The 27,346-nt window shown below is 46.9% G+C and overlaps 1 protein-coding gene across 4 annotated transcripts in view; it reads left to right on the top strand.

Moving 5' to 3' along the window:
* The window catches only part of LOC141265130 (ATP-dependent translocase ABCB1-like), a 1,603,396-nt gene that overhangs the window by 1,049,089 nt on the left and 526,961 nt on the right, over positions 1-27,346 (top strand). For all 4 annotated transcript variants that reach the window (XM_073677832.1, XM_073677833.1, XM_073677831.1 and 1 more), the window contains one exon: positions 4,710-4,793. In XM_073677832.1, the coding sequence (XP_073533933.1) occupies positions 4,710-4,793 (84 nt within the window). The remainder of the gene's footprint in view (positions 1-4,709; positions 4,794-27,346) is intronic.

The raw sequence follows: 27,346 nt of genomic DNA, 5'->3' as shown, positions 1-27,346 counted from the left end.
GTATTCAGCTGGGGGCTGATATTAGTAGCCTGGGAAGCTCCGTGGGTATTACCCGCTTCCCAGGCTTCAAACATCTGCCCCAGCCATCTGCTTAACCTCTGCTAGAAACTAAAATTACGGGGAACCCCACGCCAATTTTTTTTTTAATAAATCCTTTATTTTAACACTAAATGACAAGTACAGTAATCAACACTATCACTGTACTTCTTATATATGTGACTGACATGTTTCTATCTATCTAATCTATGTTTGATGCTCTATTCTTTCTGTTATAAATTGTCGGGTACCGATTCTGAATTGCCGGCTGGCTTTTTTAAAGAGACGGTGCATGAAAACACTAATATTTTTTTTTAATAAATCCTTTAACACTAAATGACAAGTACAGTAACCAACACTGTCACTGTACTTCTTATATATGTGACTGACATGTTTCTATCTATCTAATCTATGTGTGATGCTCTATTCCTTCTTGTCTAAATTGTCGGGTACCGGTGTATGCCGCTGCTGAATTGCCGGCCGGCTTTTTTAAAGAGAATGTCTTCTGAGCAGTTTGTCAGCTTTTGGACACCTTTGAAGGTGTTTTATATGTGTTTCTATGTGTTTTTGTTTGCCTGCCATTGGTTTTAACGGTGTTTGACGATGTTCGACGGTGTTCTAAGGTGTTCGACGAACAGTTCCACGAACATCCCGGTGTTCGACGAACCGAACCGAAGCCGAACACTACGGGGGTGGCTCAACACTAGCGACAATGACACCATAATTAGCATCACCATCCCACTTTTCTGTCTACGGAAATGCTTTCTGCTCACAATTAAAGAGGAAGCATTGCAGGCGGAGCACGATGAGATGGAGCAAAGAACCATACAGGATGATGCCACACAGCCCAGCCACATTTCTTCCCAATGTGGATTGGGTGATAATGAGGAGGAGGAGAAGGAACAGGAGCTGGTTTCCTGCGCTACAGACGGTACTACCCACACAACTGTCATACCGTTTGTTCAGTGTGGATGGCCTGAAGAAAGGGAGAATGAGGAGGAGGACCAGGAGGAGCATGAGGAGGAGGAAAGCATGGACAACCGTCCTCTTGGTCAGGACAGGAAAGACTTGGCTTTTGACAGTCTGGCACACATGGCTGACTTTATGTTCCTCTGCTTTTCCTGTGACCCTCGCGTTGTACACATTTTGGCTGACAGTAATTACTGATTGGTCATACTTCTAGACCCACGATACAAGAAGAACTTTCTTTCTGTCCTTCTCGTGGTGGAAAGATCTAATAAAATGTTGCAGTACAAGGAAGCCCTTGTTGAGAATTATTAAAAAAATTTCCATCTGAAAATTCTGGCAGCAGAGGTCACAGTTCCTTGGACAATCGAGGAGTACAGATGAGGGAGACAGCGATATGATGCAGAAGAGGCAGGGGAACAGTGTCAAAGTTCTGGGACCGTTTTCTCAGACCCTCCCAACGCCCATGCCCTGATGGGTGGGGTACTCTGACAAGGAGGAAAATGTTTTGGAAGATGCTGAAGGAGTACCTTGCCGACGGTTCCAAAGTCCCCTGTGATTCCTCTGTACCTTACAACTATTGGGTATCCAAGCTGGACATGTGGCATGAACTGGCTCTTTATGCCTTGGAGGTCCTGGCCTGCCCTGCCACTAGCTTTTTGTCAGAGAGTGTTTTTAGTGCCGCCGGGGTCATTATAACTGATAATCTCATCTGCCTGTCAACTGAAAATGCTGATAGTCTGACTCGTATCAAAATGAACAAGGGCTGAATTGGGCCAGACTTCTCAACATCACCGGATGATAGCAGCGGAACATAAAGTAAAGCCCAGTAGCTTTTTTTGGGGGGGGTCTATTCCCATGCACCTCTTCACACCAAGACATGGGTATAAGCTTCCTGATTTTGTCTATTTTCTGTTGTCCTCCTCCTTCTCCTTTTCCTCATCCTCCACCAGCATATCACCAGGGTCACCATGATGATACACCCACATAATTTTTTCTAAGGGTGTTTATGATGCCCATAGGAATTTTTTAGAGGCCTACCCCTAACATTCTGTATGTTATACAGTATGTTCATGTATACCCCCAGGGGTAAATGTTTTTCTGCCCATGCACTTTGTGCATGGGTATTGCCAGTATAGGAGATCCACTCCTTAATAATGGGAACTCTATGTCTCTTCAAAGGGGTATTGGAAAACGTCCAAATTTTTGGAAGCCCTTGCAGTCACTGCAGGCGCAATAACAGTATCTGAGATCACATTCCTTTACACTGGGAACATTTTTTTTACTAAGGCACTCCTCTATGGCTCTTCAAAGGTGTATTGGGTGCATCCAAATTTTTGGCAGCCCTTGCAGTGACTGCATACGCAATAACAGTATAGGAGACCCACTCTTTTATAATGGGAACATTTTTTAACTGAGGCCCTCCTCTGTGTCTCTTCAAAGGGGTGTTGGGAGGCGTCCAATTTTTTGGCAGCCCTTGCAGTCACTGCATACGCAATAACTATTTAGGAAGACCAGTCTTTAATAATGAGAACAGCAAAGCATAGCCGGCTCATGGCTGTATAACAATAGTGAGGGCCTACTGCTGGCTCTTTAACAATAGTAAGGGCCACCTGAAGGCCCTGTAAAAATAGGCTTTGTGACTTTCACAGTCAAATGAAACAGGATGTATCTGATCATGTCTCACACACCACATGGCCAGATAAGGTAGTAAAATGTTAAAATAACATTTACTGAATACTAATGTATTTTTTACCATTGAAAGCAATGCAAAAGTGCAAAAATGCATCAAAAACGCTACATGTGAACATAGCCCAAGGTGTGGAGGACCATTTTTTGTGTGTGTGTGTGTTTTTTTTTTGCCTTATATACCAGTCATTACCCTGGAAAGAATTTTCCTTAACGTTTTTTCCAGGAAAATCCATTTTGGCTTCGTTTTTGTATATTTTATTGTGTGTCCGTTAAAGTGGCATAATACTCTGACAACATTGTTCACAGCAGTGACCTGGGAGTCAGAGACACTTCCAGGGGTCTTCCCCATGCTGTTCCCATGTCATTTGAGCACTGTTCCCATCTATTAGGGCAATTTTTTGGCTCCCAGCAGACCTCCGAGGGAGGTCGCCGGTACAATGCTCAAGTATCCCCTTGACTTTCCTTGTGGCTTATTGCTCGGGTCGAGCATCCGAGTATTAAGATTTTCTGGACCCGAGCAACAAGCACCCAAGCATTTTAGTGCTCGCTCATCACTACTGCAGTCGCATTAAAAACTTAAGTGAGCCTTATAAGTCAGGAGGTATTGGTATTAGTCTGTCATTCAAACACACAGAGGTCGAACATGGCTGTACACAATGTTTTTGACTAATTGCTGGTATCAAATCCAGCTGCCATCTAATAACTCATAACAGTCAGTGGCTTACCTTAAATTACTATGATGCCTCGTTCCCACTGAATGGGACCCAATGTGTCTCTATGATTCTCTTAGTGTGATAGCCATTCTATCCCTTTCTCTATAGTGCCACAGCAGTATCTTTCTCTATTCCAAATTTTTTAGATGATCTGTTTTCATGTTAAATATTGATATTATTCTGAATAAAATTTATTACCTTTGTATAAAACTGTCTCCACAGTTTGTTTCGATTCCTGCTAGTCTCCAACGTAACATTATAATGATGTATCACTAGTGTGTGACATAGACCTGGGAATGTTTTGTTTTTTGGCTCTTTATTAATTTTGGGACTGATTTCACTTTCGAGTGATTTCTTTATAGGTTTATATACTGATTTATCATGGCCGAACATTTATTTCAAGAAGGGTTTGTCCTAGTAGTGGACAACCCCTTTAAGGGAATTTGCCAGCAAGATTTTATCCAGCAAACTACTTATATGTGCATGTAGCTATTTCCAAACAATTCCAGCAATGCCTTTACATGGCCAGTCCATTCGTCTGTTACTGAGGAATCAGCATTTGGATTGATATGTAAGTGGTGCTGTAATGTTTTTTGTAGATTTGAAGCCTCTGTCACGCTAGCTCTATAACCCGCCAAGTGTCCCCACCTCCTGCTTGATTGAAAACCTCTTTACTGCACGACTGCAGACAAAGGAGCCGTCAGTCAATATAAATTCATATTCATTGCAATTCATATTAATTCAAATGCTAATTTCCGAGTAATGGAGGGATGGACTGGCTATGTAAAGGTATTGCTGGCATTTTCTTTAAAAGAGTTACATCTGCATATAAATAGTTTGCGTTGTGAAATCCTGCTGACAGATTACTTCTTATCATTGAAATTTATAATCCTATCGAAAGGTAACCACTGGGAGCCCAATCTATCGCTCTGAAATTCCCATCATCTGAATTTTCCATCATCACTTATCCAAAGGATGTGCTGTCAGCACTTCATTCCAACAGTGCATGCCAGAGCCCCGTTCTACATTGGCTGGGGTTCCATGGGTTGGACTCCTATTTATCATCTGCTATTTAAATTTCAGTAATCGTAACAATCTTTTAATCTAAAAATCCAGTAGGAGCATCAACCAGCAAAGATTCACTTACTTCTGCTAAAGATTCACCACTTCTAAACTCCCTGATCTTTGTGGGACCTTTTTGTTTTTACAGAGAGCTCCTGCATCCTTAAAACTCAGAAAATAACTTAGATCATATTCAAGAGCATCTAATAATATACTATTCTTTTCTCATCTTACTAATAGGATATGGCCTATTTTGATGAACATAAAAATTCTGTGGGAGTCCTTCTCACAAGACTTTCAATGAATGCTTCTCAGATTACAGGGGTAAGTATGAAAGCAAGAGTCTTTCACCAGATTTTAGAATACAAACCATACATTATTTAATAGATCTCTTAGACTCCTATGACGCTGGTACTGGTATACTTACCTTGAAAGCCCATGTCAAGTGGAGCTGTATACCTATTTAAAGATTTTTCAGCTTAATATTAAGGTGAGTCCAGCTTTACCCTGATTCATAAAATGCTCATTTTAATTTTACAGCTATTTTGATGGAATTTTACAAAGCAAGTACACCAGTTTCATCAGGTTTATGAAAAGGGTTTTCCACTAATTTAATTTTGACAACTTCTGGACTACCCTCCATAGACTATAAAAATTTTGGCAGTCTGCACTTTATTCTACACTGAATTTCTAGCATGTCCATGCAGAGCAAGCAGCTTGCATGAGATCATGAAGCTCTATGGGGCAGGGAGTCGGTTGTCAAAAACAGCCAGACTTCCTATATGGAAGGCAAACATGGTTTATTACCATGTTTGCATTTTTAATCGATGTATATATAAGATTCAACCAGTGCTTATGTATACAAATTAGAAAGCACTGAGAATGCTTCTTCCTCTGGACTCAGTAATCATGTGATTGCTGGGTGTAGGGAGGGCACAGGATCTTATGGCTCCCAATGAAAACAGTCAGCTCTTCTATGCAGGCATTAGGACTTTATTTCCCCTGTAACTTGGGTTAATATGGTAGCCCCAGTTACAGAGGAAATCAACCATTAAAATAATGCCTAATGTCTTTTAAAGGGAATCTGTTACCCCTCCCCGGGTGATATCAGATATCTACTATGGGCATACAGGTGATAGAAAAGTAAATCTATACTTACCTGTAGGGCCCATAGTAGAGGTTTAATTGCAGAGAAATGTGTTTTTATAAAGTCTGTTTTCCAGAGGCTTGGCTTCCTGGGGACGCCAAGCAAACCCCTCCTATCTGCTTACTATTCCCCTAAATAATCGCCTCTGTGCTAAATTCCCATATTTCCCACTCCTCTGCACGTCACAGCGTCCTGTGACAGGCTCTGTGACGTGCCCTGCTCTGCCCCCCCCGCGCATGCGCAAAGTACCGCTCCCTTGGCGCGCGCTTTGTTTCCCTTCAGCCCCGTTTGGCTGCGTACTGCCAGCGGAGCGGAAATCTCAGTGACTCATCGTCTCTTGCGCAATACAAGGCTGTGGCGCAGTACGCAGCCAAATGCGGCCTGGGGGAAACAAAGCGCGCTCCAAGGGAGCGGCACTTCGCACATGCGTGGGATAGTAGGCAGAGCAGGGCACGTGACAGGGCCTGTCACAGGGCCCTGTGACATGTAGAGGAGAAGGGAATATGGTAATTTAGCACAGAGGCGGCGATTTAGGGGAATAGTAAGCAGATAGGAGGGGTTTGCTTGGCGTCCTCAGGACGTTAAGCCTCTGGAAAACAGACTTTATAAAACCAGATTTCTCTGCAATCAAACCTCTGCTATGGGCCATACAGGTAAGTATAGATTTACTTTTCTATCACCTGTATGCCCATAGTAGAGGTGTGATATCACCCTGGAGGGTGACAAATTCCCTTAAGACCTTATGGAGGGAGGCAAAGTGTGCAAAATAAATGAAAGTCTGATAGCTGCTTCTAGCTCAGCTCCTGTTGAAAAAAAATATGTCCAATAGATAAAAATGATTTATCTGGAAAGGACAATGCAATTTAAAAAATTTTTTTAGCTGTAATTTTTGGTTGTAAAGCATATAACTAGTGATGCGCAAATGTGCTCGCCACTGCTCGGTACTCGCCGGAGCATCACTGTGCTTGACAAGCTCGGCGATCGTCGAGTATTTCCGGGTTACTCAGGTGGGAACTCTTTAGAGAGCCAATGAACATGCAGGGATTGCCTGCCACGCACTGTAATGCTGTAGCCATGTTGGTTGTGGCCATTACAGTGATTGGCTGACCGCACAGCATCATCAGGTCTATATAAGACCTGGAAGATACCAATAAATAGGCCAAATCTATAATAACCTCCTTAATTCACCAAGAACACCAATATAAACAAACAGAGGTTCCTTTATAAAATTTAACAATTCTTTATTTCATACATAATTAAAAACAACACAAACAATTAAAAACGCATGAAATATTGCAATAATGGGCATCAAGTGGCATGACCAATAAATATTATGTCTTTATTCACACACAGGATACAAGATATATCTATCTCTTAAGTGCATAGTGCTGGGAAAATACTAAAGTGTCGCCACCTAGCGAAAATGATTATACAAAACAGGCACCAAATATTTATTTAAATAAATTACACATAGATCAGTTTTTCACCACAGACTTTTATGCACTATTACCATCCTGTTAATTGTTGCACCGATGGTGCAGCATGGGCATTAGACAGTGACGCAATCTAGAAACATTATAACAACATAATACATCCATGTCCAGGAAGCACCATCAAAGCACACAAATCCTCATGACTACTTTTATAAACATATTTACCAGGTAAGGAAGAAATGGTCAGCCACATAGAAATGTCTCCCTTAAAGCGCGTTTCGTACGAGCTTCTTTGGTTCTATATAAGACCTGGCGCCGCAATGTTCGTCACTGTCTACCCCGGAATTGGGTAGAGTAGGGAGAGGTGCTGTTGCGTCACGGAGAGATTTGCTTGTTTATAGTTAGTATATGTATTCCATAACATCTATAATATAACGCTACAAGCATCCTTCTGTCTGAAGCCTCTATAGACTGTGCAAGTGTGACACGCCTGCGCAGTCTGGCTCCAGACAGAACGCATGGAGCCATTACAGATAAGAGGAGTGTATATGGCGCCGGAGATCTCATTATGCGTGGACACTGAACACTTACCGCGATCTCTGGTGCAATACTTACATACTTACCAGACCGGTAGGAGCGTTGCCGCGACGCCTCTCTTCTGGCCAGAGACCAGGGGCAGAGTGAATGCGTCGGAATTGGTGCATGCACATTTGCAGTGTGTCTTCAGCAAAATGGCACCCGACAGCATGGTATGGGCACTCCTCCCCCAGCCTCCGGCAGAACAGGACACAGCAGCGCTGGAGCACAGGGAAAAAAGGTGAGCATAAGTGTTTTGTTTTTTTTGTATGTGTGCAGCGTGAAAGGGATGAGGGGGCCACACATACCAGGATTGGGGATGAGGGGTGCCATGCATACCAGGATTGGGAGATGAGGGGGCCACACATAACAGAATTGGGGAATGAGGGGTACCATACATACCAGGATTGGGGGGTGAGGGGTGCCATGCATACCAGGATTAGGGGATGAGGGGACCATGCATACCAGGATTGGGGGATCATGGGTACCATACATACCAGGATTGAGGGGTTTGGGGTACCATGCATGCCAGGATTAGGGATGAGGGGTGCCATGCATTCCAGGATTGGGGGGTGAGGGGTGCCATGCAAACCAGGATTGGGAGTGAGGGGACCATGCATACCAGGATTGGGTGATGAGGGGTACCATGCATACCAGGATTTGGGGGGTGAGGGGTGCCATGCATACCAGGATTGGGGTGAGGGGACCATGCATACCAGGATTGGGGGTGAGGGGACCATGCATACCAGGATTGGGGGTGAGGAGACCATTCATACCAGGATTGGGGGATGAGGGGTACCATGCATATCAGAACTGGGGGTGAGGGGTACCATGCATACCAGGATTGGGAGTGAGGGGTACCATGCATACCAGAATTGGGGGATGAGGGGTACCATGCATACCAGGATTAAGGGGTACCATGCATACCAGGATTAGGGGACTAGGGGACCATCCATACCAGGATTGGGGATGAGGGGTGCCATGCATACCAGGATTGGGGGGTGAGGGGGTGCCATGCATACCAGGATTGGGGGATGAGGGGTACCATGCATACCAGGATTGGGTGTGAGGGGACCATGCATACCAGGTTTTGGGGATAAGGGGTACCATGCATACCAGGATTGGGGTGAGGGGTACCATGCATACCAGGATTGGGGGTGAGGGGACCAAGTATAGCAGGATAGGGGGGTGAGGGGTGCCATACATACCCGGATTAGGGGATGTGGGGTCCCATCTTACCAGCATTGGGGATGAGGGGTGCCATGCATACCAGCATTGGGGATGAGGGGTAACATGCATACCAGAATAGGGATGAGGGGTACCATGCATACGATGATAGGAATGTGGAATACCATGCATACCAGGATGAGGGATGGGGTACCATTCATACCAGAATAGGGATGAGGGGTACCATGCATTCCAAAATAGGAATATATGGTGCCATGCATACCAGGATTGGGGGATGAGGATTGCAATGCATACCAGGATTGGGTGGTGAGGGGACCATGCATACCAGGATTGGGGGTGAGGGGACCATGCATACCAGCAATGGGGATGAGGGGTGCCATGCATACCAGCATTGAGGATGAGGGAACAATGCATACCAGGATGAGGGATTGGGTGCCATGCATACCAGGATTGGGGGATGAGGGAGCCATGCATACCAGGATGAGGGATTGGGTGCCATGCATACCAGGATTGGGGATGATTGATGCCATACATACCAGAATTGGGATGAGGGGTGCCACGTATACCAGGATGAGGGTTGGGGTGCCATGCATACCAGGATGAGAGATGGAGTGCCATGCATACCAGGATTGAGGGATGAGGAGGCCATACATACTAGAATTGGGATGAGGGGTGCCATGTATACCAGGATGTGGGGTACCATACATACAAGAATAAGGATGCGGGCTACCATGCATACCAGGATGAGGGATGGGGTGCCATGCATACCAGGATATGGCATACCATACATAGCAGGATAGGGATGAGGAGTAGTGTTGAGCCACCCCCGTAGTGTTCGAGTTCGGTTCGGTTCGTCGAACACCCGTGTGTTCGCCGAACTGTTCGTCGAACTGTTCGTCGAACACCTTCGAACACCGTTAAAACCAATGGCAGGCAAACAAAAACACATAGAAACACATAGAAAACACCTTCAAAGGTGTCCAAAAGCTGACAAACTGCTCAGAAGACACAACTAACACATGGAAAAGTGACAAGTACATATAGTCATAAGAAAAGAAAAGAGGTGGAGGAGTAAGAGGAGGGGGAGACACAGATATAGGCATGTCATGCCCTTCTAAAATCCAAAAAGTGAGAAGCCGACACGTTCAGTCCGCTCCTGCCCTTGCCAGCTCCGTGTCGCCGGGTTTGTGCCAGAGCCGCGGTGAACCCTGACGGCCAGCCCCCCTCTCCCAATACTGGTGCCTGTCCGCTGGTGGGTCGAGCGAGCCCCCCTGTGGTGGAGGCAGCTCTAAGCTTTTAATTTAAATTGTCTCTCTAATTTGAATGAATACACTTTAAATCCATTTACAAGGATCTATTGGAGGGCAAGTCTCATGCCAGCAGCCGCGTAATTCCAGCTCCAGTAGCGTCCACTAAAGCTGCTGCAGTTAAAAAGCTTTTATAAGGATCGAGCTCGGCTGTCCACCGCAAGGCATCCTACTGCCAGTCCCAGCCCCTATGCCTTGGGGTGCCTCCTGATGCTCTTCACTGAGTATCCCGTGGTCCCGAAGCATTTCCTTTGAAAAAATTAAGTGTCCAAACTACAGGTGGTGTAGCTTGCTTAACAGCCGGGATAATCCGCTGACTAGCAGACACTGCTACTAGGCACAAAGTATTTCCTGGGCTAGATGCAGTTAAAAATTTGTAATTAGATACTCTCGTTGGATGCTGAGAAAGCATTCCATAGAGTCTCCTGGCACGCCATATATGATTCTCTTAAAAAGCTTGGGGTAGGGGTCTAGGGGACCCTTTATAGCCAAAATCACGGCCCTGTATCGCAATACGTCACCTAGATAAATGGAACTGTAGCACCCTGAGGGCTCGGTTGCTACAGAGGTATTGCACCTCACCCAGAGGGGTGATATCTCACTCTCAGGTAAGGATGGAGTGTGGATCAGGACCCGACACCTGCATGCATTACACCACATTGCCGTGGGGCAGGGCGACCAATATGCCCCTGAGATGGGCACGACAGTCCCTGTCCCAGGCTGGAGTGGGGGGAGGGAACACTGAGGAAGGGGAACCCTGTAGTGCAGGAGCAGGGAGGAAGCAGTTCCTGGGTGCATTGAGAAGGGAGTATAAAAGGTGGGCACCATCTTAGTTCAGTGCAGAGACGTCTGAGCAGAAGTGGCAGGGAGCAGGGGCTCTGCATGAGCTCTGCTCCGGAGGCGGGCCTAGTAACAGAGGCCCAGGCCTGGAAGAGGGAGAAGGAAGGAAGAGGAGTGGAGAAGGCTCCAGGAACGAGGAACGAAGGGATCCCAGGGGTGCGGACGGGCGAGTCGCCACCGCACGCCCGAATCCACCTGCATGGAGGGGTCAGGCCAAAGGGGGAGACCGGTCCCCGAAACTAGTGGAGGCAGGAAACGACCCTCAGCTAGAAACCGGAGGCTGTGACATTTTATGTGGCGTAGCCCCTCGCTACACCCGCTAGGAGGGCAGCACATAGGGTCAGGGAAACTTGCACCAAGTTTACCAAGAGGAGGTCCGAGGCAGCCGGACAGAAGGGTTGGTAAGAAAGGCCAGACAAAGGACACACAAAGGGGGTCCTGTGAAGCGCTCCAAAGTTATCTGGGAGTTGTCTGAGCCCCTCACCTGGTGAGCACAGTACGACGTGGGCAGCCGTTACCTGCAGACGTGGTCTGGATAATAAGAACTGTGAGTAAAGGCCCTGGACTGCATCACTGACGTTACTGCTGCTGCCCTGCACCATCACCCCCATCCTCCGCATACACTGCCCTGAGGCTATACTCCTCCCGTGGGGAGTTATGCTACGCTCTGCTGCACCCTCAACACCAGCCTCAGCGGTCTGCCCTGCAGCGGCGGTTCACTCTGACCGCAATCCACGGGTGGCGTAGTCGGACATTTAAACATCAAAACCACATAAATAGTTCCGCCACTGGTTTGACCACCCTGAGCCACGGAACCGGGTCGCCGCCACGAAGACTACAACCACCAGCATCCACCAAAAAGGGTCCGGCTCCGGGTGTCCCAAGGCCCAGGGGGTGCATCAGAACATTTTCATCACCTTTCACAATCACCAATGGGACAAGGCAGGGATGTCCTCTGTCCCCTCTCTTATACATCCTAGTGACGGAGCACCTGCTCTCATCAATTCGCCATAACCCCAATATTAGGTGGATTGAGGTGGGAGGCACCGAGTACAAGTGCTCTCTATTTGCTGATGATGTACTAGTATATATCACTCAATCACATATATCCATCCATGCTGTTATGGCTGAAATAGATCACTTTGTTACATGGTCAAATTTTAAAATCAATGCAGCGAAGTCTGAGGCCCTCGATGTCTCCCTCCCCAAATCCATATAGGATTCCATCCAGTCCAACTTTCCCTTTGCCTGGCCCTCACAGGGTATCAAATACTTTGGAATTCCTATTCATAGAGACCTCTCCCATCTATGTTATCTTAATTTTGGGCCCTTTATTGAACAACTCCATACAGAACACGGTTGGCAAGTTAGAACTGTAAGATTCACTACGTGAACGACTGGTGTTTTGTGGAAAAGCACATGTACACTGTGTTCCAAATTATTATGCAAAAAGTGTTTAGGAGTGATAAGGGAAGAATTTGTTTATTTGTCAGTTAAACTCATTGATGGTGATGTGTGTCAGGGCTCTTTATATCACTGTAAGCAATTGCAGACACCTGTGCTAATTAGTTTGGCAGGTGTGTCCAATGAAAGGCAAGACTACTTAAGAAGGCTGTCTCACATTATTAAGCAGCCTACATTTTCTGCCAAAATGGGAAAGAAAAAGGATGTGTCGGCTGCTGAGAAGCAACAAATTGTGGAGTGTTTAGGTCAAGGCATGACTACAATCAACATTGTGCGATGATCAGGATGAAGTGTCTTGGCAATCAAGAAGTATGTAGCTGATTCACAGTACACACGTGTGCATGCTGATAAGTGCAAATTGAGGACTCTTTCCTACAGGCAATTACGTCAGGTTAAAAGAGCAGTGGCAAAAAAGCCTTGTCATAGCAGCAGACAAGTTTTGAAGCTGCTGGTGCCTCCAACGTCCCCTGAACAACAAGATGCAGGGTCCTTCAGAGGTTTGCAGCTGTGCATATGCCATCCTGTCGACCTCCTCTATCCACTTCACACAAACTGAAACGGCTCCAGTGGGCCAAACATTACATGAAGACTGATTTCAAAACTGTTTTGTTCACGGATGAGTGCCGTGCAGCGCTCGATGGTCCAGATGGATGGAGTGGAGGATGGCTGGTTGATGGACACCCCACGCAAACACGGCTACAGCGCCAACAAGGAGGAGGTGGAGTAATGTTTTGGGCTGGAATCATGGGGAGAGAGATTGTCGGCCCCTTTAGGATCCCTGAAGGCGCTAAAGATGAACTCCATAATGTATGTGGATTTTCTCAAACAGCACTTCCTGCCATGGTTCAAGAAGAAGAACCATGTATTTCACAGCAAGATCATTTTTTTGCATGATAATGCACCATCTCATGCTGCACATAAAACATCTGCATCTCTGGCTGATATGGGCATAAAAGGGGACAAACTTATGGTGTGACCCCCATGCTCCCCTGACCTCTACCCCATTCAGAACCTCTGGAGCATCATCAAAAGGAGTGTCTATGATGGCGGGAGGCAGTTCACATCTAAGCAACAGCTCTGGGAGGGTATTCTGTCCTCATGCAAAACAATTGAAGCAGAAACCATCCAAAACCTGACAAATTCAATGGACGAGAGAGTTCAGAAGCTCCTTTCGAACAAGGGGTCCTATGTGAAAATGTAACATCACCTAGAATAAAGTTTTGAGTTGAAAACTGTTTGATTTCAGTTTCTAATAACCGCTAATGCTTATAATTTCAAAAATGACCATTTTTTTGGTCTTTATTAAAATGAAAAGGTTGATCGAAAAGTTTGGGGGATCTAAGAGTGTGGCAACCCAGTAGTCATGATTACTTCGAATTCTGACAATATGAGGGTCATGTTGCAGGTAGTGCAGCAAGAAGGCACTTATGTGTCTTGCGCATCTCGGAGCCCCAAAATTATTTTCCGGGCTAGATGCAGCTACAAATTATTATTAATTTTAAATCTGGTGGAGCTTAGTATAGATGGGCTAATAGGATCAGTGCTGCACACTGCTACAAAGCCCAAATTATTTTCCAGTCAAGATACAGATAAACACGATTAGTAATTTGAAAGCTTAAAACGGTTGGTAGGGTGATTTTAACCAATCATCAAGCTTTTACTCTCCCCAGGATGACACAGGGGTAGAAAAGTCGTTTCGGATCCATGATTTGTTCATCTTTATGAACGTGAGTCTGTCTACATTATCAGTGGAGAGCCGCGTGCGCTTATCTGTCAGCACACCACCAGCAGCGCTGAACACACGTTCAGACAGAACGCTGGCTGCGGGGCATGACAAGATCTCCAAGGCGTAAGTGGCTAGCTCCGGCCATTTATCCAGATTGGAAGCCCAAAAAGAGCAAGGGTCCAGTGACACAGTCATGGCTTCAATGTTTACTTGGAGATACTCCTGTACCATCGTCTCTAGGCGTTGACTATGTGTCAGACTTCTTGTCTCCTGTGGCCTTGCAAAGGATGGGCTAAAAAAGTGGTGAAATGATTCCGCAAAATTGATGTTACCAGCAGTTGCTGTGGTTCTGTTACGGTTTGAGTGCTGAACACTTGACGGTCCCACGGTTGGCAAGTTGGAACTGTGAGGTTCACTACATGCACCACTGGTGTTTTGTGGAAAAGCACATGTAAGATTCTGCAACAGTCTCTGCTGATACTCCTGCATGCGTGCATCCCTTTCTATGGCAGGAATAATTTATGCAAATTTACTTTTGTACCGGGGATCTAACAGTGTGGCAACCCAGTAGTCAGAATTATTTCTAATTCTCACAATTCGAGGGTCATGTTGCAGGTAGTGCAGCAAGAAGGCACTCATGTGTGTTGCGCATCCAGGAGCACCAAGTCCCTGTTGTGTTGGTGGAGAGGTAACAATCATGCTTCCTTCCTCTGTCCTCTCCCCCCAACCTCGCACAACAGAAATGTGATCAAGGTCTCCCTCATCTGATGAGTCTTCCATCAGTTCGTCCTCCACTTCTTCCTGGGCTCCTGCACCTTCCTCACTAGTTTGGCTGCTACCATGCGCCCTGGTAAAACCATCTCCCCCACCCTCACAGGCCTGCTGCCTTGGTGCTGCCGACCGTCTGGACCTTGCAGATGTTAGCCCTTCCGCATACAACTCCTCCTCCTCTACTTCCTCCACCTCCTCTTGTGCCACCACCGGACTCCGAATTCTGTTTAACATGTGCTCCAACATGTAAATCACCAGAATAGTTATGCTGATAATGGCATCGTCAGCACTAAACATCTTCGTCGCAATTTCAAAACTGTGCAGAAGGGTGCATAGGTCCCTGATCTGAGACCACTCCTCCAGCGTGATTTGCCCCACCTCCGGATCTCGTTGGCCCAGGCTATACGTCAGAACGTATTGCACCAGGGCTTGTCGGTGCTGCCACAGTCGCTGCAACATGTGCAGAGTTGAATTCCACCGGGTAGGCACATCGCATTTTAGCCGGTTAAGTGGCAGGCCCAACGACTTCTGTAGAGATGTAAGTCGCTGAGCTGCGGGATGCGAATGGCGGAAGTGAGCACACAGCGACCGTGCCCTCTGCAGAAGGCCATCTAGTCTGGGATAGTGGGCTAAAAATTGCTGGACAACCAGGTTCAACACGTGAGCCATACAAGGCACGTGTGTGACATTGCCCCGGCGAAGGGCCGCACCCAGGTTTGCAGCATTGTCGCACACGGCCTTCCCTGGTTTCAGGTCCAGTGGAGACAACCATTCATGAAATTGGTTCTCCAGAGCTGACCACAACTCCTCAGCTGTGTGACTCACATTTCCCAGACATTTCAAAGTAAAAACCGCCTGATGACGTTGAGCCCTACTGCCAGCATAGTAAGGAGGTGTGCAGGATCCTTTCTGCGCAGTTAGAAAGCTTGTGGCATGACCAGACAGGCTTTGGGTGCAGGTGGAAGACCGAGAGGAGGTTGAGGAGGCAGAAGCAGTGGAGGAACTTTGACATAAAGAGGATTGACGCACAACTCGTGGGGACGGCAAGACTTGGACAGCAGCCCCTTGTCCTGCTGTCACCATAGTTACCCAGTGCCCAGTCAGCGACATGTAACGCCCCTGTCCATGCCTACTCGTCCAAGTGTCTGTGGTGAAATGCACCCTGTCACACACAGAGTTTCTCAAAGAAGCGGTGATGTTGTGTGCGACATGCTCGTGGAGCGCAGGCACACCTTTCTTTGAGAAGTAGTGCCGACTGGGCATCTGGTACTGGGGCACTGCGACGGACATAAGGTCTCGAAAATCCTCTGTGTCCACCAGGCGGAAAGGCAGCATTTCTGTAGCCAAGAGCTTGCAGATGGTGAAATTCAACCTCTTAGCTTTCTCATGGCTAGGAGGAAATGGTCTTTTACTTGTCCACATCTGAGGGACCGAGGGCTGGCTATTGTGCTTAGACGGGGTTGATAAGGGTGTCCCCGGCAAACTGCCAGTCTGTGAGGAAGATGCAGGCGGACATGTTAGGTTGCCTTGATCCAAAGGTGGTGCTATCGATGTCGGACAGCGCTCAACACCAGCTGGTGTTACCACCTCCAAAGAAAATGATGACCTGCCAATCACGCTGGCTGTTGCGGGTAAAGAGGTGGCAGGTCTGCGCCCCAAAACAGGTGTGACTGCTGTCCCCCCAGTCACAGAGGATGAAGAGGCCGCGGATGCACAAGATATGGCAGACGGTGGTTGGCCCGGCCGGCTAGGCCGCATTGTAGCACACTGAGCTTCCCACTGCAACTTATGCTTCATGTCCATGTGCCGGTTCATGCATGAAGTACTCAAACTATGTATTTTTTGGCCTCTACTCAGCTTTTGCTGACAAATGTTACAGATAACACGAGTTGGGTCATCTTTATCGATCTGAAAAAATGCCCAGGCTATGCAAGGCTTAGCACCCATGCGACCTGAAGAGCCACCACGACTTGTGGTGAGAGGCAGAGTTGTGTTTGAGGATGCAGTTGTTGACGTGCTTCCAGTACTACGTCTCTGTCCAGGAAGGCGCAACCTGACCTCGTCGTCACTAGCATCTTCCTCCACCTCCTCTGCTGACCTCATCTCTTGGCTGACTGTGGGTTGACAGTAAGTGGGATCTCCAACCTCATCATCATCACCCTGTGCGTTATCACACCCGTCGTCCTCAGAGCCAACCTGTTCCTGCCCTGACAAAAAACTAAAGTTGTCGCTCCAATCAGGTATTTGAGTCTCATCATCGTCTTCCTCATTGTCTCCACCAACAGGAGTTACAGTTTGGGAATGAGGGTCTACATTATGGTCAGAACCTTCTGCGTCTGGTCCTGGATCCGATTCATAAAGATTCTGGGCATCAGTGCAGATCATTTCCTCGTCTGGATTCACAGAAGCGCTGGAGTCGACCTCTGATTCCCAGGCTATAGTATGAGTAAACAGCTCTGCAGACTCAACCATCTGTTCTACCTCATACTCAGACGGGCAGCTGGAGATTTGGGAGCTGTGAGGAAGCAAGTGCGATTGGGGTGACACCTTTGAGGACTGGAGTATTTGTGATGTTGAAGTTGATGTGGAGGAGAGCCCACTTAAAGGAGCACTTGATATCCGTTGAAGCACCTGCTGTTTTTGTGCCTCATCTGGAATTTGTAGCAATTGGCGTGTCCGTAAGAAAGGGATCTTATCACATTGTCTGCTAAAAGAAGTAGACATTTTAGTTTGGCTGGAAGATGGTCTTTCTTCTGCAGATGTTACTGTTGCTTTAACACCTACCCCACGGACACAACCTTTTTTCCCCTTCCCAACACGCCTATTCCCCTTTCCACCAGCAGCAGGCCTTTTTCCACTCATTTTGGTGGTTAACTAATTCACAACTCTGGAGTTGTTTGCACAAAAAAACAATGGATGGGAACCGAGCAGAGCTGAGTGGCCAACCTGTGGTATTAGGCCAAAACTATTGGCTGGGTTAGATGCAGAAAAAAATTATATTCAATTTGCAACCTGATGGAGGTCAGTATAGATGGACTAATAGAGAAAGTCCCACACACAGCTAGAAGCCCAAATATTTTTTCAGAGGTAGATGCAGAAAAAAAATATATTCAGTTTGCAACCTGATGGAGGTCAGTATAGATGGACTAATAGAGAAAGTCCCACACACTGCTAGAAGGCCAAATATTTTTTCAGAGCTAGATGCAGACAAAAAATTATTTTCAGTTTGCAACCTGATGGAGGTCAGTATAGATGGACTAATAGAGAAAGTCCCACACACTGCTAGAAGGCCAAATATTTTTTCAGAGGTAGATGCAGATAAAAATTATTTTTAATTTGCAACCTGATGGAGGTCAGTATAGATGGACAAATAGAGAAAGTCCCACACACTGCTAGAAGGCCAAATATTTTTTCAGAGCTAGATGCAGACAAAAAATTATTTTCAGTTTGCAACCTGATGGAGGTCAGTATAGATGGACTAATAGAACAAGTCCCACACACAGCTAGAAGCCCAAATATTTTTTCAGAGGTAGATGCAGAAAAAAATTATATTCAGTTTGCAACCTGATGGAGGTCTGTATAGATGGATTAATAGAACAAGTCCCACACACAGCTAGAAGCCCAATATTTTTTCAGAGGTAGATGCAGAAAAAAAATATATTCAGTTTGCAACCTGATGGAGGTCAGTATAGATGGACTAATAGAGAAAGTCCCACACACTGCTAGAAGGCCAAATATTTTTTCAGAGCTAGATGCAGACAAAAAGTTATTTTTAATTTGCAACCTGATGGAGGTCAGTATAGATGGACTAATAGAGAAAGTCCCACACACTGCTAGAAGGCCAAATATTTTTCAGAGCTGGATGCAGATAAAAATTATTTTTCATTTGCAACCTGATGGAGGTCAGTATAGATGGACTAATAGAGAAAGTCCCACACACTGCTAGAAGGCCAAATATTTTTTCAGAGCTAGATGCAGAAAAAAATTATATTCAGTTTGCAACCTGATGGAGGTCAGTATAGATGGACTAATAGAACAAGTCCCACACACAACTAGAAGCCCAAATATTTTTTCAGAGGTAGATGCAGATAAAAATAATTTTTAATTTGCAACCTGATGGAGGTCAGTATAGATGGACTAATAGAGAAAGTCCCACACACTGCTAGAAGGCCAAATATTTTTTCAGAGCTAGATGCAGACAAAAAATTATTTTCAGTTTGTAACCTGATAGAGGTCAGTAAAGATGGACTAATAGAACAAGTCCCACACACAGCTAGAAGCCCAAATATTTTTTCAGAGGTAGATGCAGAAAAAAATTATATTCAGTTTGCAACCTGATGGAGGTCTGTATAGATGGATTAATAGAACAAGTCCCACACACAGCTAGAAGCCCAATATTTTTTCAGAGGTAGATGCAGAAAAAAAATATATTCAGTTTGCAACCTGATGGAGGTCAGTATAGATGGACGAATAGAGAAAGTCCCACAAACTGCTAGAAGGCCAAATATTTTTTCAGAGCTAGATGCAGACAAAACATTATTTTTAATTTGCAACCTGATGGAGGTCAGTATAGATGGACTAATAGAGAAAGTCTCACACACTGCTAGAAGGCCAAATATTTTTTCAGAGCTAGATGCAGAAAAAAATTATATTCAGTTTGCAACCTGATGGAGGTCAGTATAGATGGACTAATAGAACAAGTCCCACACACAGCTAGAAGCCCAATATTTTTTCAGAGGTAGATGCAGAAAAAAAATATATTCAGTTTGCAACCTGATGGAGGTCAGTATAGATGGACGAATAGAGAAAGTCCCACAAACTGCTAGAAGGCCAAATATTTTTTCAGAGCTAGATGCAGACAAAAAATTATTTTCAGTTTGTAACCTGATAGAGGTCAGTAAAGATGGACTAATAGAACAAGTCCCACACACAGCTAGAAGCCCAAATATTTTTTCAGAGGTAGATGCAGAAAAAAATTATATTCAGTTTGCAACCTGATGGAGGTCTGTATAGATGGATTAATAGAACAAGTCCCACACACAGCTAGAAGCCCAATATTTTTTCAGAGGTAGATGCAGAAAAAAAATATATTCAGTTTGCAACCTGATGGAGGTCAGTATAGATGGACGAATAGAGAAAGTCCCACAAACTGCTAGAAGGCCAAATATTTTTTCAGAGCTAGATGCAGACAAAACATTATTTTTAATTTGCAACCTGATGGAGGTCAGTATAGATGGACTAATAGAGAAAGTCTCACACACTGCTAGAAGGCCAAATATTTTTTCAGAGCTAGATGCAGAAAAAAATTATATTCAGTTTGCAACCTGATGGAGGTCAGTATAGATGGACTAATAGAACAAGTCCCACACACAGCTAGAAGCCCAAATATTTTTTCAGAGGTAGATGCAGATAAAAATTATTTTTAATTTGCAACCTGATGGAGGTCAGTATAGATGGACTAATAGAACAAGTCCCACACACAGCTAGAAGCCCAAATATTTTTTCAGAGGTAGATGCAGAAAAAAATTATATTCAGTTTGCAACCTGATGGAGGTCTGTATAGATGGATTAATAGAACAAGTCCCACACACAGCTAGAAGCCCAATATTTTTTCAGAGGTAGATGCAGAAAAAAAATATATTCAGTTTGCAACCTGATGGAGGTCAGTATAGATGGACTAATAGAGAAAGTCCCACACACTGCTAGAAGGCCAAATATTTTTTCAGAGCTAGATGCAGAAAAAATTATATTCAGTCTGCAACCTGATGGAGGTCAGTATAGATGGACTAATAGAATGATGCTATGCCCAAAAGATTTTACTTCACTATGTACAGTAAAAAAATTGGTATTCTATACACAGGTGGTATATCTTGCAACACAGATAGGCTACTCCACTGACTAACACACTCTGCAATAGGCCAAAAAGGATTAGCTTTGCTAGATTCAGCCAAATGCTGTGAAAAAAACTTGCACAGCACTGGCACAGACCTGCCTGGCAAAAACTGATAGGAACTGATGTAACCTAGTCCTGAAAAGGACTGCAATTACAATTAGTCTTTGCTCCCACAATCTATCTATTTAAGAGCACAGACCTGCCTGATAAAAGTCGTAGGAAATGCTGTAACCTAGTCCTTAAAAGGACTGCAATCACAACTATTCCCTACTCCCAAGCTATCTGTAGATTTGTGCGAAAATTGGCTTGAAATTAACAAGGTATAGCGCACACAGCAACAGCGGTGCCGTCTAACACGCAGCTGCAGCAGTGAGAAAATGGTGGCGACGGGGAAAATGGCTTGGTCTTATAGGGCAAGGACATGTGACATACACTGCCAATGACACATGCCCTTGCTTGTGTGAAAAAAGCACTTCGCTCCGTGTGTCCGCTGCTGATAGGCTGACAGATTGCACCTCCCCACTGTAAATGCGGGAAAGAGAAAAAAAATGGAGATCTTCATTATTCCTGCAGAGATCCATCCCCTGCCCCTCCCCTCACCCCGCTGTACACTCAAACTGCGTATTAACATTAATTTTCATCATTACTGAGAAAAAATCCAGTTATGATTTTGGTGCACGAACAGTTATCGAACATAACCTCGAACAGCCGAATTTTTCTCAAATCGTTCGTGTTCGCCGAACGGCTCGAACACCGCCCAAAACAGCTCGAATTTGAGATTGGCGAACAGTTCGAGTAGAACAACGCTCATCTCTAATGAGGAGTGCCATGCATACCAGCATTGGGGATGAGGAGTGCCATGCATACCAGCATTGAGGATGAGGGAACAATGCATACCAGGATGAGGGATTGGGTGCCATGCATACCAGGATTGAGGGATGAGGGAGCCATGCATACAAGGATGAGGGATTGGGTGCCATGCATACCAGGATTGGGGATGATTGATGCCATACATACCAGAATTGGGATAAGGGGTGCCACGTATACCAGGATGAGGGTTGGGGTGCCATGCATACCAGGATGAGAGATGGAGTGCCATGCATACCAGGATTGAGGGATGAGGAGGCCATACATACCAGAATTGGGATGAGGGGTACCATGTATACCAGGATGTGGGGTACCATACATACAAGAATAGGGATGCGGGGTACCATGCACACCAGGATGAGGGATGGGGTGCCATGCATACCAGGATATGGCATACCATACATAGCAGGATAGGGATGAGGAGTGCCATGCATAACAGGATTGGGATGAGGGGTGAAATGTATATTAAATTTGGGATGAGGGGGCCATGCATACCAGGATGAGAGATGGGGTGTCATGCAAACCAGGATTGGTATGAGGGGTGCCATGTAAACCAGATTTGAAATAAGGGGTGCCATGCATACCAGGATGGGGATGGGGGGTGCCATCCATACCAGGATTGGGATGGGGGGTGTCATACATACCAGGATTGGGATCAGGAGTGCCATGTATATCAAATTTGGGATGAGGGGGCCATGCATACCAGGATGAGAGATGGGGTGACATGCAAACCAGGATTGGTATGAGGGGTGCCATGAATACCAGATTTGAAATAAGGGGTGCCATGCATATCAGGATTGGGGATGGGGTGTGCCATGCATACCAGGATTGGGGATGGGGGGTGCCATGCATACCAGGATTGGGGATGAGGGGTGCCATGCATACAAGGATTGGAGATGAGGAGTGCCATGCATACCAGGATCCAGAATTGGGGATGAAAGGTGCCTTGCATACCAGGATTAGGGATGAGGGGTGCCATGCATACCAGAATTGGCAATGAGGGGTACCATGCATACCAGGATTGGAGATGAGGGGTGCCATATATTCCAGGATTGGGGATGAGGGGTGCCATGCATCCCAGGATTGGGGATGAGGGATGCCATGCATACCAGGATAGGGATGAGGGGGGCCATGCATACCAGGATTCGGATGAGAGGCCCTGCATACCAGGATTGGGGATGAGGGGTACCATGTATACCAGGATAATGAAGAGGGGTACCATGCATACCAGGATGAGGGATGATTGGTACCAATTTATACCAGGATGAGGGGTACCGTGCATACCAGGATAGGGATGAGGAGTGCCATGCATACCAGGATTGGGGATGAGGGAGCCATGCATATCAGGATAAGGCTGAAGGAGCCATGCATGCAAGTATTGGGATGAGGGGTGCCATGCATACCAGGATTGGGCGTGAGGGGTGCCATGCATACAGGATTGGGGGTGAGGGGTGCCATGCATGCAGGATTGGGAGTGAGGGGTGCCATACATACCATGATTAGTGGTGAGGGGTGCCATGCATACCTGGATTAGTGGTGAGGGGTGCCATGCATACCAGGATTGGGTGTGAGGGGTGCCATGCATACCAGGATAGGGATAAGGAGTGCCATGTATACCAAGATAGGGGATGAGGGGGCCATGCATACCAGGTTAAGGCTGAGGGGGCCATTCATGCCAGGATAAGGCTGAGGGGCCATGCATGCCAGGATTGGGATGAGGGGTGCCATGTATACCAGGATTGGGGATGAGGGGTGCCATGCATTCCAGGATTGGGGGTGAGGGGTGCCATGCATGCAGGATTGGGAGTGAGGGGTGCCATACATACCAAGATTAGTGGTGAGGGGTGCCATGCATACCAAGATTAGTGGTGAGGGGTGCCATGCATACCAGGATTGGGGGTGAGGGGTGCCATGCATACCAGGATAGGGATGAGGAGTGCCATGCATACCACGATTGGGGATGAGGGAGACATGCATATCAGGATAAGGCTGAGGGAGCCATGCATGCCAGTATTGGGATGAGGGGTGATATGCATACAAGGATTGGGGGTGAGGGGTGCCATGCATTCAGAATTGAGGGTGAGGGGTGCCATGCATGCAGGATTGGGAGTGAGGGGTGCCATGCATACCATGATTAGTGGTGAGGGGTGTCATGCATACCAGGATTAGTGGTGAGGGGTGCCATGCATACCAGGATTGGGATGGGGGTGTCATACATACCAGGATTGGGATAAGTGGTGCCATGTATAGCAATTTTGGGATGAGGGGGCCATACATGCCAGGATGAGAGATGGGGTGCCATGCAAACCAGGATTGGTATGAGGGGTGCCATGGATACCAGATTTGAAATAAGGGGTGCCATGCAAACCAGGATTGGGGATGTGGGGTGCCATACATACCAGGATTGGGATGGGGGGTGCCATACATACCAGGATTGGGATGAGGGGTGCCATGTATATCAAATTTGGGATGAGGGGGCCATGCATACCAGGATGGGAGATGGGGTGCCATGCAAACCAGGATTGGTATGAGGGGTGCCATGTATACCAAATTTGAAATAAGGGATGCCATGCATACCAGGATTGGGGATGGGGGGTGCCATGCATACCAGGATTGGGGATGGGGGGTGCCATGCATACCAGGATTGGTGATGAGTGGTGCCATTCAAACAAGGATTGGGGATGAGGAGTGCCATGCATACCACGATCCAGGATTGGGGATGAAAGGTGCCTAGCATACCAGGATTAGGGATGAGGGGTGCAATGCATACCAGAATTGGCAATGAGGGGTACCATGCATACCAGGATTGGAGATGAGGGGTGCCATATATTCCAGGATTGGGGATGAGGGGTGCTATGCATACCAGGATTAGGGATGAGGGGTGCCATGCATACCAGGATAGGAATGAGGGGGGCCATGCATACCAGGATTCGGATGAGGGGCCCTGCATACCAGGATGAGGGATGAGGGGTGCCATGTATACCAGGATAATGATGAGGGGTACCATGCATACCAGGATGAGGGATGATGGGTACCATGTATACCAGGATGAGGGATGAGGAGTGCCATGCATACCTGGATTGGGGATGAGGGAGCCATGCATATCAGGATAAGGCTGAGGGAGCCATGCATGCCAGTATTGGGATGAGGGGTGCCATGCATACCAGTATTGGGGGTGAGGGGTACCATGCATACAGGATTGGGGGTGAGGGGTGCCATGCATGCAGGATTGGGAGTGAGGGGTGCCATGCATACCATAATTAGTGGTTAGGGGTGCCATGCATACCTGGATTAGTGTTGAGGGGTGCCATGCATACCAGGATTGGGGGTGAGGGGTGCCATGCATACCAGGATATGGATGAGGAGTGACATGTATACCAAGATAGTGGATGAGGGAGCCATGCATACCAGGTTAAGGCTGAAGGGACCATTCATGCCAGGATAAGGCTGAGGGGCCATGTATGCCAGGATTGGGATGAGGGGTGCCATGCATACCAGGATTGGGGATGAGGGGTGCCATGCATTCCAGGATTGGGGTGAGGGGTGCCATGCATACAGGATTGGGGGTGAGGGGTGCCATGCATGCAGGATTGGGAGTGAGGGGTGCCATGCATACCAGGATTAGTGGTGAGGGGTGCCATGCATACCAGGATTAGTGGTGAGGGGTGCCATGCATACCAGGATTGGGGGTGAGGGGTGCCATGCATACCAGGATAGGGATGAGGAGTGCCATGCATACCAGGATTGGGGATGAGGGAGCCATGCATACCAGGATAAGGCTGAGGGGGCCATGCATGCCAGGATTAGTGGTGAGGGGTGCCATGCATACCAGGATTGGGGGTGAGGGGTGCCATGCATACCAGGATAGGGATGAGGAGTGCCATGCATACCAGGATTGGGGATGAGGGAGCCATGCATACCAGGATAAGGCTGAGGGGGCCATGCATGCCAGGATTGGGATGAGGGGTGCCATGAATACCAGGATTGGGGATGAGGGGTGCCATGCATACCAGGATTGGGGGTGAGGGGTGCCATGCATTCAGGATTGGGTGTGAGGGGTGCCATGCATGCAGGATTGGGAGTGAGGGGTGCCATGCATACCAGGATTAGTGGTGAGGGGTGCCATGCATACCAGGATTAGTGGTGAGGGGTACCATGCATACCAAGACTGGGGGTGAGGGGTGCCATGCATACCAGGATAGGGATGAGGGCAGCACAAATACCAAGATGGGGGCAGCACAAATACCAGGATGGTGGCAGCACAAATACCAGGATGGGGGCAGCACACATAGCAAGATGGGGCAGCACAAATACCAGGATAGGAGACTATATACCAATAAAAATGCTCGCCACCTGGTCGAAGAACGGGCTCAATAGCTAGTATACATATACTGTATACACTGCTCGAAAAAATAAAGGGAACACTTAAACAACAGAATATAACTCTAAGTAAATCAATCTTCTGTGAAATCAAACTGTCCACTTAGGAAGCAACACTGATTGACAATCAATTTCACATGCTGTTGTGCAAATGGAAGAGATAATATATGGAAATTATTGGCAATTATCAAGACACACTCAATAAAGTAGTGGTTCTGCAGGTGGGGACCACAGACCACATCTCAGTACCAATGCTTTCTGGCTGATGTTTTGGTCACTTTTGAATGTTGGTTGTGCTTTCACACTCATGGTAACATGAGACGGACTCTACAACCCACAGAAGTTGCTCCAGTAGTACAGCTCATCCAGGATGGCACATCAATGCAAGCTGTGGCAATAATGTTTGCTGTGTATTTCAGCGTAGTGTTCAGAGGCTGGAGGCGCTACCAGGAGACAGACCAGTACACCAGGAGACATGGAGGGGGCCGTAGGAGGGCAACAACTCAGAAGCAGGACCGCTACCTCCGCCTTTGTGCAAGGAGGAACAGGAGGAGCACTGCCAGAGCCCTGTAAAATGACCTCCAGCAGGCGACAAATGTGCATGTGCCTGCCCAACGTCCACAGATGGGGGTTGTGCTCTCAGCCCAACACCTGGCAGGACGCTTGGCATTTGCCACAGAACACCAGGATTGGCAACGTTGCCACTGGCACCCTGTGGTCTTCATAGATGAAAGCAGGTTCACACTGAGCACATGTGACAGACGCGACAGAGTCTGGAGATGCCGTGAGAGCGATCTGCTGCCTGCAACATCCTTCAGCATGACTGGTTTGGCAGTGGGTCAGTAATGGTGTGGGGTAGCCGCACAGCCCTCCATGTGCTCGCCAGAGGTAGCCTGACTGCCATTAGGTACCGTGATGAGATCCTCAGACCTCTTGTGAGACCATATGCTGGTGTGGTTGGCCCTGGGTTCCTCCTAATGCAGGACAATGCCATAACTCATATGGCTGGAGTGTGTCAGCAGTTCCTGCAAGATGAAGGCATTGAAGCTATGGACTGGCCCGCCCGTTCCCCAGACCTGAATCCGATTGGGTATGTGGCAGACTGCAGTGCATATAGTGCAAGAGGGTCCATTGAACGACCTCTTAGTATAGGTATTCCACAACATATATATATCTCCATCTGAACTAACAGTCCTTCTGAGGACTAATCCAGCTGCTTATAACCAGTGCTAGACAGGAGTTAGGCAGACAGTATATGTGGCAGACTGCAGTGCATATAGCACAA

Source organism: Phyllobates terribilis, unplaced genomic scaffold (assembly GCF_046119375.1).
Source record: "Phyllobates terribilis strain yellow unplaced genomic scaffold, ASM4611937v1 Scaffold_4__5_contigs__length_816908805, whole genome shotgun sequence".
NCBI classification, from domain to species: Eukaryota; Metazoa; Chordata; class Amphibia; order Anura; family Dendrobatidae; genus Phyllobates; species Phyllobates terribilis.
The sequence above is the reverse complement of the archived record's forward strand: the minus strand, read 5'-3'. Positions and strand labels throughout refer to the sequence as shown.